Below are 15,416 nucleotides of genomic sequence, written 5' to 3' on the forward strand. Positions count from 1 at the left end.
ACACAATTTCACAAGATGGCATATCACCTAAAGATGATCTGCTGAAGTCAATTAGAAGAAGTACCAACACCTTCAGACAAAGATACACTTAGATAATTCCTAGGTCTGCATGACTTTTATTTTAACTTTGTAGAGATTTGTTTTCATTTGCGGCTCCTTTAAAGCTCTTATTAAAAAAAAGAAATCCGTTTTTATGGGAGCAGGAACAATGCATTGAGTGTCATTAATAATGCTGCTCCTCTGTGTCCTTTTTCTGACTTTACCAAAAGCAACATCTGGTTTGGGTACTGTTTTCACACAATTCAAAGGTAATAAAGATGCCACCATTGCTTTTGGTTTTAGGGAATTGTCGCAACTTAGCTGAAATGAATTATTCCACTATTAAATAGGGAAGCTCTGGCATGGGCTTGGGTGGTTGAGTATTTACCATCAGGACTTATAATAAACCATTGATTTCCTTGTTAAAAAGCAACTGAATTGGAAAGGAATTCTCAAGATTGATTACATTGTTGCACAAACTATATGAATGCTAACTTTAATGTAACCTGTATTCCTGGGCAAATTAATACTCAAGCAAATTGTTTATCAAAGTTACCATTTCAAGGCAAACACAATGAGCTATTGGAAGACAAGGAAGACTGTGTAGAAGACTCAGTAAGTGGCAAGTTTCTCTTATTGAAGATGCCATTAGCCAAAATGAATGGTTTAAAGCTACACAAGAGGATGTAAATTTGTATGAAGTCTTCAATTATATCTCCTTAGGGTGGCCAAATGAAAAATCTTTAAACTCAGAGTTTTCTGTAAAGTCAAAGGAGAAATATGTTCTGATGAGAATCGAAAACAATATGCATAATACTTATGTCACTGGCACTTGATGGACACATTGGTGAATCAATAATTTACAAGAAGAGGATTGGGGCAACACCACCAAGCATGTATCTCGTAAGCGGGAAACAAATGATGATAATTCACGAAGTGCACAAATCAGAAAGGCCAACCTTTTAGCCATTCCCATAGGAGAAACCTCTTCACAAAATTAATCAAACTATTGACTCAGCACAAATGTATTTATTTTTATGCATAATAGCACTATCTCTTAAACTTAAAAAACAGGAACTCGCCAAGTGGTGGGATGGTCCCACTTTAAAAAAAAAAGAAAAACATAGATTATAAGAAAATACGATGATCAGGAACAAGCCCAATCAATAACGCAAGAGACAGTAGTATTTCATAAAGTAATGTCTCATTATCATCACTGAAAAGTGACCAGGGGAGGATCCGAGTAGAGATGAAATTGGAAAATCCCCATTACTTTTTTTAAAGGCGGTGCAAAGATACTGCCTGGGAAACAGGAAGAGGGCACAAAATGACAGAAGGGAAGAATCCAGAGGGGAGGCAAGAAACTTCAAGCCAGGGGTGCAAACATGGTTACAGGCCAAAACCACACCAGCCACGAAATAATCCTAGTGATGGGCAATGTTGCCAATAATACAGCATGTGATGGGGTTAACAATGAATTAAGGATTGGTAATATTCCTTCAAAAATGTTAACTGAACATGAAACTCGCATTCTAAGTAGGGGCTTAAACCTTTGCCCATCTGAAAAATGCAATTTTGTGAATATACATGTAGACTTGTTTAAATTTGTCAGGAAGTTGGAATTAAAGAAGCACTTTAATGAACATCCTTGGGTGCAACGTGGTATATCTTGTTGCTCTGTTTCTGCTTTTTCAATTTCTTATGTAAATAATATACAAGTGATTTCTTCCCTAAATGATGATGTAATGTAGGTGATATAGTGCAGGTAGCACAGGATCTAAATGTTCAGGAGGATTTGACATTAGACGGCCGCTTGAGACTGACATCACATCTAAGTATATGCCTCCTAGTATACTAAACACTGTGATGGATAAATTTAATAGTAAAGGCACACAGGAATTAGATAAATTAGAAGATCTTCACGGCTACTACCAGACACAAGAAGATGGTTTAAAAATGTATCAATAAAGAAGTTACATTCACAAATGAAGAAGATGGAGTCTGTGCATCGTGTATATTGTTGTTGATACTTAAGAACTGATTCACTACTGTCATTAATATATACAGTTGTGCTGAGTCAATAATTTGATTAACATCTGTGAATCAGGCAGAAAAAAGTAAATTAGGGAATTTTATTGGTAGCCTTTCATGGATGATCAGATTTCAGATTTTGTAAAAAACTGTGAACAATGTGCTGATTCTGATCAGCTACTGAAGAAGACCAATTCAGTAATTAAATTCCATTATATCCATCAGAATTTTTGAAAGAACTTGCCATAGATTTGTTGGGGTCGTATGAAGGCTGGTCTTTTGGAAAAACCTATTTCCTCATTGTCATTGACTATTTTCCAAAGTGGGTAGATTTGAAGTGGATATTTGGGCCTATTATAGATTCTATTATTTAATTTTTGCAAGATTGTTTTAGACGGGAGGGTATTCCAACTTCCATAATGTCTGACAAAAACTTAATGAACACTTGATAAAAATGTGGTACTGTGCATACAAAATCCGCTCTCTACTCACCCAATATGAAAGGATTGGTGGATAGGTTTAATAAAGTGGTTGCTGGAGGTTTTCTGTTGGCTCTTAAAGTGGAACATAATGTAAAAAAATCAAACAGCTAACGAAATATTTAATATGGCCTTTTCACTGTACCCCGCACAATATCATTGAATTTTCCCTATTTTAACTTCTTAAAAGGGAGGAAACTTGCACTGTGCTTTTGACTGAATGGCTTACTGGTAGTTCAAATCATCTTAACTAGGAAAGAATTCACAATTGTGCTAGGGAAAATGTAAGCTTAAAACAAAAGAAAGCACAATTGTATATGGTGGAGAAAAAGCCTGGTAACTTAAATGCTGATGATTTGGCCAAGATTGCTGACCCCAATTTGGTTAAGAAGGGTGAAACAAAAGTTTCAAAAGTTCACAAAATACAGAACAGCTGAATAGTGTAACTTGGTCAAGCAACACACTCTCAAGTACTGTGTAAACAAAAAGAATTTGGAGAATGAGGATGAAGAAGACTTTATTAGCAATGATTATGACTGTCACAAAAGAATGCAAAACAATTCATCCCAAAACTAATCTGAATGTATAAGATATGAATGGATTATCACCTGTGTTACAACAATCTTTACCATCTAAGTGTCAGTTTGTTTTGCCACAATTTGATGATTGTTCTTTGCAAGAAAGCGTAATGGTTTATTTTTTATCACATCCTGTACGTTTCAGAAGTATCCTAAATAAATGTAAGAATAATGTAGTCGGTCTAGTGTCATAGGCTTTAGAGTGATAGATTTTTACATTTGTTATCATTTCCATTTTTGTTCTTTGTCAAATGCATATAGTTATATAGTTGTTTTCTTACATCTTTCTGTTTGTTTATGGGATATTCTCATGTTGTTTATTTTTGCACATGTTCTTCATTTTTCCCATTTCTAATATCCTTAAAGCATGTCTAGTCTAGGTGCTCTTTTTATTTTATTTTAAAGGAAAGATATGTGTGGTAATGTTCTCTGCATGCCGTTGTGTCCACATGCAGCTATATTAGGTATTCTCAACATTCCATGCTCCTTCTTCCAATGTTACTGCATCATTCAGGTGGTATACTGAGCAGTTGGAGACTTGACCGCTTACATGGCATGCACTGTGTGTGGGCTCTGATTAAAGAAGGAATAATTGTAATCTTTACGTTGTTTTCATTCTGTCACCACACTTGTTTAATGTAATGCTAAAAGTTCCATTAATAAAAAAAACTCCTCAAACACATCACCGTCACATTGAACGTCTTGGGGTTTAAATTGTGGCAAAGTCCTGAAAACAAGTTGTCCATCAGAACCCAAACAGTGCAATAAAATATAATTTTTCCTCTCAGGAGACATTCTGTTGCCAACATGTGGGCCCCGGCTACGATCGAGTAGGTTGTAAGGCAGAGGTGAACCTTTGAAGTGAATGTGACTACAAGTTTCTCCATAACCGGAGGACCCATGATGGGGGAATTTCAAATTTGTTATAGTTACAGGCAATAATTACTAAGTAGGTGTAGTATAAACAAAAGTATTACAATTTGGCATGCAGTGTGTGTGGGATTAGCATTACAGGAGTGGTAGCAGGGAGTTAATTTCCCATGGCCCTAATGAAAAGCCTTTGGGGTACGGCTTAAAACATGTTGACTTTTTAGAAAGGCAAAAGGCACACAGATGATGGACGGAATGTAGGTCAAATCAAACATTCACCCCCAGTCAAGAGATCTGGGTTAAATCCATTGTTCTTTTGCTCACCATGCCACCCCAGTTTTGACCCAGCCATATGCAAATCAGTCTTGACCCTGTTCCTTATGGGAACAGTCCTGCCCGAACTGCTCACTTCTGCAAGTAGTACCTTTGGAAAGTCAATGTTAATGGGACTGTGCAATCTCACAGGAATGCTAATCTATATGTTTGATAATGGAAATGTATGTAATGGAAGCAGTGTAATCTGTGTCATTGTAATAAACGTTCTATAAACGCCTCCTCTTTTTTTTCTGTCAACGTATCCAAGGTTTTTGAATGAACGTTTCTATAACTGTGACTGTAATTGGGAACAAGTGACATATTTCCCACACTTTAGGGCATCGTGATTTGTAAAGATTTCAAGTATATTAAACCGTAGTACTTTTAAGGGACAAATCAGCGAGTACAGTTTCTTTGCCATTTTACTTGGAATTGTTTGCTTCTTCTTTTGCGGTGGTACAAAGCAATAATAACTTGTTTTCACGCAGCACTACTACCATAATGTTGATGTTTAAAGCGCTGTAACTAAGGGGTGCTACTAATCACAGTACACAGTCTTCCTGCCCGTATTCAGGCCTGTGACGTACAGGTCAGACAAATTTCAGCATAAAACACAAATCTCTAATCCAATGTACCAGCTGAGGAACCTGACTGTGGCATTTTTCTTATTCCTTTTTAACTTAATAGATTATATCACCCGTAACTAGTCATTATTTTCTACTTCCAGCTGGAGCTCATCCTTCACCATCTTGTCCTCTGAACTGGCAACAGCATGGACGGAAGTGCTATTACTTCCCAGGAAAAACAGATGTGAAGAGCTGGAGCATGAGCCATGAAGACTGCTCCTCCAGGGGCTCCCACCTGGTGGTGATAGAGGACAAGGCAGATCTGGTAAGGCATAAATGATACAAGAGCAGACAGAGATGGTAAGGCACCTGTGATACAGGAGCAGGCAGAGCTGGTAAGGCCTCCGTGAAACAGGAGCCAGCAGAGCTGGTCAGGCATCAGTGATACTGGAGCAGAGAGAGCCGGTAAGGCACCAGTGATACAACAGCAGGGAGAGCTGGTAAGGCATCAGTGGTACAGAACCAGATGGAATTATAAGGCATGAGTGATATAGGAGTAGGCTGAGCTGATAAGACAATGAAAAATTAACAGGCAGAGCTGGTAAGACTTCAGTTATACAGGAGGTGGCAACGCTGGTAAGGCATCAGTGATAGAGCTGGGAAGGCATTGGTGATCCAGGCCATGCTTTGGCCAGTACAGCACTAGTGGTTCAGGAGCAGGAAGACAGTAATACAAGAAAATACAGAGCTCACAGCTGGAAAGGTGACCGAGGACCAGGTAGTGCTGGTAAGGTACTAGTCATAGAGGACAAGGCAAACCTGGTAAGGCATATGTGATACAGGATACTGCAGAGCTAAATAGGCATTATCAATAGAGTATCTGTTAGAGCTGATAAGAACTAGTGATAACGAGGATGTAAAGCTAGTAAGACTCTACAGATATAGGGGCAGGTAGGGCATGCAAGGCAATCATGCTACAGCAATGGGTAGAGCTGGTAAGGCTGGAGTGATACAGGGAGTCAAATCAGTTATTTGGACCCATGGAACTAATGTCAACTAGACCATTGTTGCAATAACTATAGCTCTTGTCCCTGGAACCAAAGAGCCCGGATCATACTGCTAGACTCTGATGCACCAGGAACCTATTTAGATCTTCATCTATCATGGGCATCACGTTTAAAGAGCTAAAGCTAACATCTAAAGGTTGGTTATGAAGTAGAAGGATGAATTAAGCTAGCACATGTACCACTCACAGTATAACAAGGTCCATGCTGTGTTATATGGACACAGAAAAGCGATGAGCTTATTTTCATTAGGTATACATTCCTCTTAGAGGGAAGGAGGGCCCTTTGTGCTTGTGTCTCTCCAGGTATCTTCAGTTTATCGCCCTCACTCTAACCATCACAGCCTCTACTTCAGAGTCTGTGCAGTCTAGTTCAATTTCCATGTCCCAGGATTTATTGATCGAGTCTGAGCCGTTGAGGTGAGCCGTGACATCAAACACTCTCTCGGAGCAAGGAGCGTGGTGCCGCATGGAGAACCCACTCTGCTCTGGTGAACCAGTGGGGATACAGCTACATAGACCCCCTTCATCAGTCTCCGCCAACCTCGCTGGCCCGAACAGCCTTGCTGATTGGTGTTTCCTTGGGTGGAGTCCCTGACTTGCAGTCTCAACGCCCCACTGCCTCACTGTCCTGTAAGCCGGTGTGAGAGCAGCCCTGCCCAGACTTGAACCAAATTGTGGAGGTAACCAGGGACCAACAGTGACTGCAGGAATGCGGATGGGTGGGCAGGAGACTGTGTTGCGAGCTCCAGCAAGGCAAGTGGTGCCTGCCTTTACCTGCCCCCTTACCTTACCTGGTCCCTGTTTCTTGCTACTCGTGACCCACCAGCCTCACTCACCTACCGCCATCTCTCGCCCCCCCCCCAGTGTAGCGAGGGAGGGGCTGAAACTGAGTGCAGCGGCCTTCAACGTAGATAGAAAGCCCAGCCCGGTCCTCCACCAGTCTTTGCATCCTGGATGGACGACAGTAGGCATTGCAGCAGCCTAGAGCGATAACTGGAGGTCCCTGTGACAAGTCCAGGACATGAGCGTGGCAGTGGTAGCCACCGTCCGCTAAGAGTGAACCCTGGCCCCTGCGGAAGTGGCCCAGCTAGGTCTGGGTGCGGTTTGCGGGAGGCCTTTTGTGTTCCCGCTCGGCCTTATCTCTCAGTTCTCCCCCAGTGTATCAAAAGAACCAACTTACCGGTAGACTTGGAATGCCCAAAGCCTCAATAAAGTGACCAAGAAAAACAGCTGTAAACATACACAGACAGAAGTACGGTAAACTGCAAAGAATTGTGTGGGCAAACTAGCATAGGCCAAACTAACCCCCGCAACAAACAGACCTGCCTGCAGAACGAGACTTTGTGGGCCTATTTATTCAAATAGATCGAGAATTAATCGCACCACCAGAAAAATGAGATCTGTGAAGTACAGACAACAAACAACACAAAAAAAATCAAATCAAAAGAAAATGACAAAAAACGCCAAATCCCTCCCCAAAAATATGACAAAATCAATTCAAAACCCAGGTGCGACATTAATATCACCCTGCTCCTAGGTACAGACAGCGGGACCTCAGCGCGTCACACTCTGGTTAGAGAGACGACTTCCCTTGGAGTGGTCACGCCTAGGACAGCTGAGGCATCAAACCCGACTATTGCGAGTGCTACCAGTGAACCCACCAGTGTGAAAACCCCTAAAGCACTGGTTTTGTATACAAAGAACATACAATTTATATAGATAATATATGAATATTTTACAATTACATCAATCACTTTCAGAGCAGTAGCACATGATAGATCCTGAAGAAGGCCATGACACTGACTAGGTCATCGGCCGAAACATGTAGATCTGTGAATAATAGGATTCGATTTAATGCTTCCCATCGTGTTGCCTGGTTTTAATACTGCGGTACAAAAGGGGGTGGTGATGGACGGAGCATCAGAACCAATCAAACACTCACACCCAGTCAACAGATCTGGGTTTGATCCATCACCGTTCTTTAGCCCACTCTGCCACCCCAGTTCAGACATGGCCATATGCAAATCAGTCTAACCCTGTGCCTCATTGGAACAGTCCAGCCCGAACTGCCAAGCCATGCCTTCCCTGGACCGGAAACAAGCTTCCTAGGACCGGTTTCTGGCATTTCAGCCGTCTTCAGCCAGGCTTGCTTGAATCCAGTGGCAAAGTGAGCAAGGGAATCACGTCTGAGCATACCCTGCCAACTTATGGCGAACAAAGCGGTACAAAAGGGGGTGGTGATGGACGGAGCATCAGAACCAATCAAACACTCACACCCAGTCAACAGATCTGGGTTTGATCCATCACCGTTCTTTAGCCCACTCTGCCACCCCAGTTCAGACATGGCCATATGCAAATCAGTCTGACCCTGTGCCTCATTGGAACAGTCCAGCCCGAACTGCCAAGCCACGCCTTCCCTGGACCGGAAACAAGCTTCCTAGGACCGGTTTCTGGCATTTCAGCCGTCTTCAGCCAGGCTTGCTTGAATCCAGTGGCAAAGTGAGCAAGGGACTCACGTCTGAGCATACCCTGCCAACTTATGGCGAACAAAGCGGTGCAAAAGGGGGTGGCTTGGCAGTTCGGGCTGGACTGTTCCCATGAGGCACAGGGTCAGACTGATTTGCATATGGCCATGTCTGAACTGGGGTGGTGGAGTGAGCTAAAGAATGATGATGGATTAAACCCAGATCAGTTGACTAGGGGTGAGTGTTTGATTTGCTCTAACGCTCCGTCCATCATCCCCTTTGGTATCGCTTTGTTCGCCCTAAGTTGGCAGGGTATGCCCAGACGTGGGTCCCTTGCTCACTTTGCCACTGGATTCAAGATAGCCTGGCTGACGAGGGTTATGAACCCGAAACCGGTCCCAGGATGCTTGTTTCCGGTCCAGGGAAGACATGGCTTGGCAGTTCGGGCTGGACTGTTCCCATGAGGCACAGGGTCAGACTGATTTGCATACGGCCATGTCTGAACTGGGGTGGTGGAGTGAGCTAAAGAATGATGATGGATTAAACCCAGATCAGTTGACTAGGGGTGAGTGTTTGATTTTCTCAAACGCTTCGTCCATCATCCCCTTTGGTATCGCTTTGTTCGCCCTAAGTTGGCAGGGTATGCCCAGACGTGGGTCCCTTGCTCACTTTGCTACTGGATTCAAGATAGCCTGGCTGATGAGGGTTATGAACCCGAAACCGGTCCCAGGATGCTTGTTTCCGGTCCAGGGAAGACATAGCTTGGCAGTTTGGGCCGGACTGTTCCCATGAGGCACAGGGTCGGACTGATTTGCATATGGCCATATCTGAACTGGGGTGGTGGAGTGAGCTAAAGAATGATGATGGATTAAACCCAGATCAGTGGACTGGGGGTGAGTGTTTGATTTGCTCAAACGCTCCGCCCATCATCCCCTTTGGTATCGCTTGGCTCAATAACAAAGGCATCATACATTTTTTTAGATGATCTTGTGGGGCCATTTACTATCTCCCAAAAACAAAAAACTTTGGCCATTCAGTCCATTCAGTTTCGAGCTTCTTGATTAAACTATTGTGGGTAAAAATCCCTTTTATTTTTATGGTTCTTGTTTTGTAATCTCAAATCCTTATCTATACCTATAGAGATGTTATTAAAAGCGGTAACAACCTCCATATTATCGGACTATCCATCTAAGCAGATTTCTATATCTTGGTTGTTACTTGCAATCATATTTTCCATAAAATTAACAGGATTGATACCAGACCATTTCATTGAAATCCCATTTTCTCCTTGGGTTCTTATATCGGCTGCCGAAACACATGTTCGTTCAGTAGAATATAAGCTAGATTTTAACGTTAGCAGAAGAGGGTGGTGGTCACTAAGTAAGCTATGCGATATAATACAGTCATTCACAAAGGGCCTACTATTCCTTGACATCAGGAAATGATTGATACATGAATAAGATCAGCCCCCTCATAGGTATATAAGTCAGCAGCCCCGTTGTTGACACCCAACTTCATTACTTCCAGACCATATTTATACATAACACAATTGAGTGATTCACCATAGGGATTATGTAAAAAGTGAGTAATATGGTCCCCTGAATCATCTATGTGGCCACATTGATCCGTTGTCGTTAACTTACACAATTCAATGTTGAAATCACCACCCCATATCACTATATACTCATACCCCAGCCTATTCAGAAAGGTATCAAGTTCCTCCTCCAGCGTAGTGATTAGTCCTGATCTTGTGTTATTAAAAATATTATTATAGTAATTAATCACTAAGAACTGAAAATGCTGTGAGTTAGTAAAAGTTTTCTTTAGAATCAGCAGGGAAGTTACAGAGAGTAATACAGCCAGACCTCCACTCGCTCTCCCAGCCTTAGATGGAGTTGCTTTAGTAAAAATGGTTTTGAAACCATTTACATGGAAAGGTTCTACAAGCCAGGTTTCCTGCATTAAAATCAAATTTCGGTTCTGTATGCAGTTAAGCCATGATGGGTCAGACAGTTTGTTTTTGACCCCTGCAATATTCCACGAAAGAAATTGCAGCAATCCAACAGGTTGACAACCTACTGGGTCGGTACCAGGCCAGTTGCTAAAACGGGTGGGTTCACTATTAGTGCAAAACGGTATGCCTTCTGTTACTGGGACATCTTCACAACTAATAGGATGAGGGGGAGAATTGCATTCTGCTGGCACAATCTAAAAACCAACGGGGAGAAGAAAATTTCCTTCATCCAAATAGGGTACATCTAAACAGGTTTTTTCTATAAGGCTACTCAAAGGTCTTCTGACCGGCTGAAAGTCATCCACTAGTGTTGTTTTTGTGTTCAGTCAATCCACCTCGCTGCAGCTTCTCAAAAGTTCAAACCTGTTTAGCATGGGTGGAATTGTTTCATTAGTGGTACTATGTCATACTCTGCTGGGTTTAATATGTTGCTCGATTCCAGGTCTATAAAAATACCCAAGGGGTACTGCAGTAATGGCTACATATTCATGTTCGCTTGACCATGCTTGTTTTGTTAAAACTTCATCTAATGAACGAGCCATCAGATCTGAATGTCGGAAATTTACTACAATACAGTCCCCCTCACAGCTTTTATCCATGCTACCCAGCCAGCTCACTGTCCTTCGCATTATTATTTCACGGGTCAGAAGCCCAATGTTACAATGAGTATTGACAGAAAACCAATGAACCACACAATTTTTCAGTGATCCCCATGTTTCTGTACGGTTTTCAGGCAATTTGGGGACATTTTTTAAAACAATGACATGGGGGTGGCCTGTGGGGGCAAATTTAAGGAGACACCCTGGTACTTCTTAGGCTGTCGATAGGTTTCAGAACCAATCTCATTGATAGAGTGTTTTTGTAGGTTTCTATTTGTCCCTTTATCAGTTGTACTCTGGCTGGATGAACCAGATGACCCCACCACAGAGAGTTTATCGGGAGCCACCTTCCCTTTTTCAATGACAGTTTCTTTACTTTTGTCAGGTATGGTTTGCTTAACAGAGTCTCTCTTTGGCAGGGTTTATGTACATGATCTGGGGGTATTTTGTTGTCTGAAGTCTGTAATCAGTTCAGCTAGTTGGCAGATATCCTTTTGTACAGATTTTATTTCAGACATGATACGCCTTTCAATAGTGTCACTTTTTCCATGTAGTTTCTTAAAAAGGATATCAATACCAGGCATATTTAACATTAAATCCCTGTTTCCAGTCCCTATGCCCCTTCCATCATGATTTGTGCTTTTTCCTCTTTTAGATTTAGTTTTCTTAGGGTGGATCTTAGGGCTGGTCTTTACCAATGCAGTGTGTTGTTTGCTCCTTTTGGCCGGTGGTGGTGCCTGATCAATTGCGTCAGATGCTGTTGAAATTTCCAATGGGGAATGTAATACACATGGGCCCGCAATTTTTGGTGGGTTCGCCTTAGGGGTGTCGGGACCATTTCTCTGTTTACTACTATTCCTTTGATCATGTTCCTGAGCCCCGCCCCCTGAGCTCTCTGGGCCAAGGCTGTCATCACGAACATAATCCTCAATTGTAGTCTTGGCTTCCCTTTGTGCAACGTTTAGTGCCGTTTTGGTAGCTGCCAATTGCTCTTCAACTTGGACAATCTCGTCATTTATGATCGCCATTGAACTTTTTAAGTAGTTTGTAATGGGACCTGTTTCCCCCCCCAGACTTCGCTTTATCTGAGGCTAGTTTTCTTTCCCCAATACTACTGTAGTACTCTAACCAGACAATTAGTGCATTCAGAATAACTCCTTACCGGTAAGGTTAACTTCGGGATCGCAGGACCAAGAGGTGTTGCCCAGCCTAGCCTTGTCCGGTCTTGGGCGGGCGCAGACGGGCCCGCCCTTGGGAGCCCTGTTGAACTTTCAAACGTGTTAGGCTTAATTAATCAAGATAAAACTTGCAGAGTTCCCCTGAAATATGAATTCTGTTGAATTGCTGGCAGTCGAGTGGCGTCTTCCTGCACAGGACACCTTTGGGCATATAACAGCACGGCAGTCCGGCCATGGAAGATTGCACCACCCACTGAAGGAAATATGGGGTCGCAAGGTCAGAAATCATTCTAGCCTAATGTGCGAGACTGCAGTGTGCTTAAATTAACTTTGCAAGCGTTGTCCTGAGGCCCACTGGAGGGCTTTCAATGTGTTTTAATGATAAATAACGTCACAGTTACCCACTGAAGGGTTTGATTATTCAAAAGTCACACTACGGATACCAGAATCCTTTAAGTCAACTGTACCAACCCACCAGAGGGCGTAACTTACAAATTGAAATAAAAGTGTTCTTTTGAAAGTGAACTATGTTTGTTATCATCAGCCCATTATAGTTAGTTGAGCTAAATATAACTTGCGCGCCCGCAATGCACTGCTGATGACGTCACATATTACATCACTCATGACATGGTCAGTGACATCACTGGTGACATCTCAAATGACACACTGATGACATCACTGATGACATCATCCAGTGAATATGTGTTTCTGTAAAGTTTAAATATTTTTCATATATATCTATGCCAAGGTGTATTGAAGAATGAGTGGATTTACAAGTGCCTGAAGGGATTATTTAGTACGTGCATGACTGACTGTATAAGTGAGTGATTGAATATGTCTTACTGAATGCATGGGTTAGTGACTAAACTGTGTGAAAGTCTGTATTAGTCTCTCAGTTGGTGTGTAAGCAACTGCATGGGTTGGTGAGTAGCTACATGAGTGTCTATATGGGATATTGATTTGTTGTCTGAGTATCTGTATGGGTGCCTGAGTGTCTGTGTGGGTGGGTGGGGGTGTGTGTGACTCTGTGCATAGATGTCCAAGTGGGTGATTCACTGGTTGTATGGATTCAAAAGTGCATCTGGGAAGGGCTGTATGGGTGAGTTAGTGTGTGTATGGGTGTGTTGGTGAGTGAATGAATGTCTCAGTGGTATATGTGACACTACATATGTTTTAAGGCAGTATATGTGAGTGTTGGAGTATATAAATGACTATACATGAGAGTAAGTTATTTGAAGAGTGGATGTATAAATGAGTGTCTGCTTGTATCAGTGATTGTATAAGACAGTAAGTATGTGTCAGTATCTGCATAAATAAGGGAGATGGTGTGTGTATAAATTAGGCAGTTGCTGTGTATAACTGTATACATGAGTAAATGGGTATGTGATTGATTTTTTGCATAACTGACTATGTGTGTGAGTAACTCTATGGATGAGTGGCGGAGTGTGACTGTATGTATAGGTGTATGAGTGTATATTATAGTACTGTATTGATGAGTAACTGCATGTATAAGTGACTGGATGTGTGTGTAGACCTAGGAAATAGTCGGTGGTATGTAGTATCTGGCATTGTTGTGTGTATGGTTTCAAAAATAGTAGTCTGTATTTTAGAGTGGGTGTATCAAAGTTTATATTAGGACATCAGTATGTGCATCAGATTATCACGTGGATGATGTCATCAGTGATGTCATCAGTGATGTCATTTGAGATGTCATCAGTGATGTCACTGACCATGTCATGAGTGATGTAATATGTGACATCATCAGCAGTGCATTGCAGGTGCGCGACTTATAGTTAGCTCAACTAACTATAACAGGGGAAATTCTATGGTTCTATATGAGTCAAATGTCCAACTAACCATAACGCCCCTGAAACCTATGGTTTTTTAGTGAATTTCAAAGGTTTTTTAATGCTAATTCCTAACAATAACGTCTGTAAAACCTATGGTTTTTTCAGTCAATTTCAAATGTTTTTTAAATGTTAATTTCATATTTTAATATTTATAAAACCTATATTTATTATAAATTTTTTTGTAATATTTTGGAACTCTATTAGCTTTTTTTTTTACTTTCAAAATTATGTAATGTTTTATATCTTCCCCAAAAATATGTATATCTTTTTTTTTTTTTTTTTTAGAAAACTGGAGTCCTGTACCGGTAGTGTACCACGCTCCATCAGCACGTGAATCCTATCCGCCATATTGCTAAACTCGCAAATGATGCGCATTTCGTATCCGACACCAGCTGCAACTTTGGTGTGCGACGGGTACGCAGTACCAAGCCGCATGTTACGTCATGTACGTATGGAGTCGCGCCCGGTGCACATTGCGTATGTGATGAGTGCATGCTGCCAGGCCCTGTGTTACGTTATAGATGTATGGTGTCGCGACGGGTATGCCATTCCCTTATTTTTTTTCAGGTCTCAAAACTATATCTAAATAAGTTTAAAGTATATATGAGAGCAAGCGATAATCTAAAATATTTTAAACATTTATATATTTCTAACTGTAATAAACTTATATTATGGTAAATATATTTTCTCAAAATCGCGTCAGGTGCGGCCTCCTTGCGCGCTCGGTGCGCGATTGCCATGTGACCTTAAAAAAAAGCATTTGATTGGTTCATAACATTTCCCATTGTAACAGTTTGGGGACCCCACCCATTTTAGTCATTCTCTCTACAGCGTTTGATGAGAGACAGCTCTTCTGCTTAGAGAGCTTTTTGAAAAGGTTTTTGCTGTGTACACATATCTTATACTACACACAACATGCAACGATCATCTTGATCAATATTCATGGTCTGTACAGTAGCCTTCTACGTGTGATGGCCATTGTTAGATCTGGGGGTCTCTAGTTGGCAGGGTAGGTACCACTGTCCAAGTAGGGACCCTTGCTTCTAGTCAGGGAAAGGGGGATACACTGTTAAGATAACCCCTGCTCACCCTCTAGGTAGCTTGGCCTGAGCAGTCTAGGCTATCAAAGGCAATGTGTAAAGTATTTGTACCAACACTCACAGTAACACAGTGAAAACACCACAGATTTACTCCACACCAGTTTTAGAAAAATAATGTATCTTTACTAAAAACTTCACAAGACCAAATATTACAGACAAACCAACATATACTTCAACAAGGTTACTTCAAAGATAGTTCAAGAGTTTGCAGAAAGTACTCCAGGATGTAAAAGTCAGTGTCTTGCACAATGCGACTCTCAACGCAC

At 41.7% G+C, this 15,416-nt stretch overlaps 1 protein-coding gene across 2 annotated transcripts in view; it reads left to right on the plus strand.

Annotated features, from left to right (window-relative positions):
- Window positions 1-15,416, plus strand: part of LOC146812984 (killer cell lectin-like receptor subfamily B member 1B allele A) — an 866,152-nt gene that overhangs the window by 614,246 nt on the left and 236,490 nt on the right. For both annotated transcript variants that reach the window (XM_085620007.1, XM_085620008.1), the window contains exon 6: window positions 5,040-5,203. In XM_085620007.1, the coding sequence (XP_085476133.1) occupies window positions 5,040-5,203 (164 nt within the window). The remainder of the gene's footprint in view (window positions 1-5,039; window positions 5,204-15,416) is intronic.

This window comes from Triturus cristatus, chromosome 7 (genome assembly GCF_964204655.1).
Source record: "Triturus cristatus chromosome 7, aTriCri1.1, whole genome shotgun sequence".
NCBI lineage: Eukaryota > Metazoa > Chordata > Amphibia > Caudata > Salamandridae > Triturus > Triturus cristatus.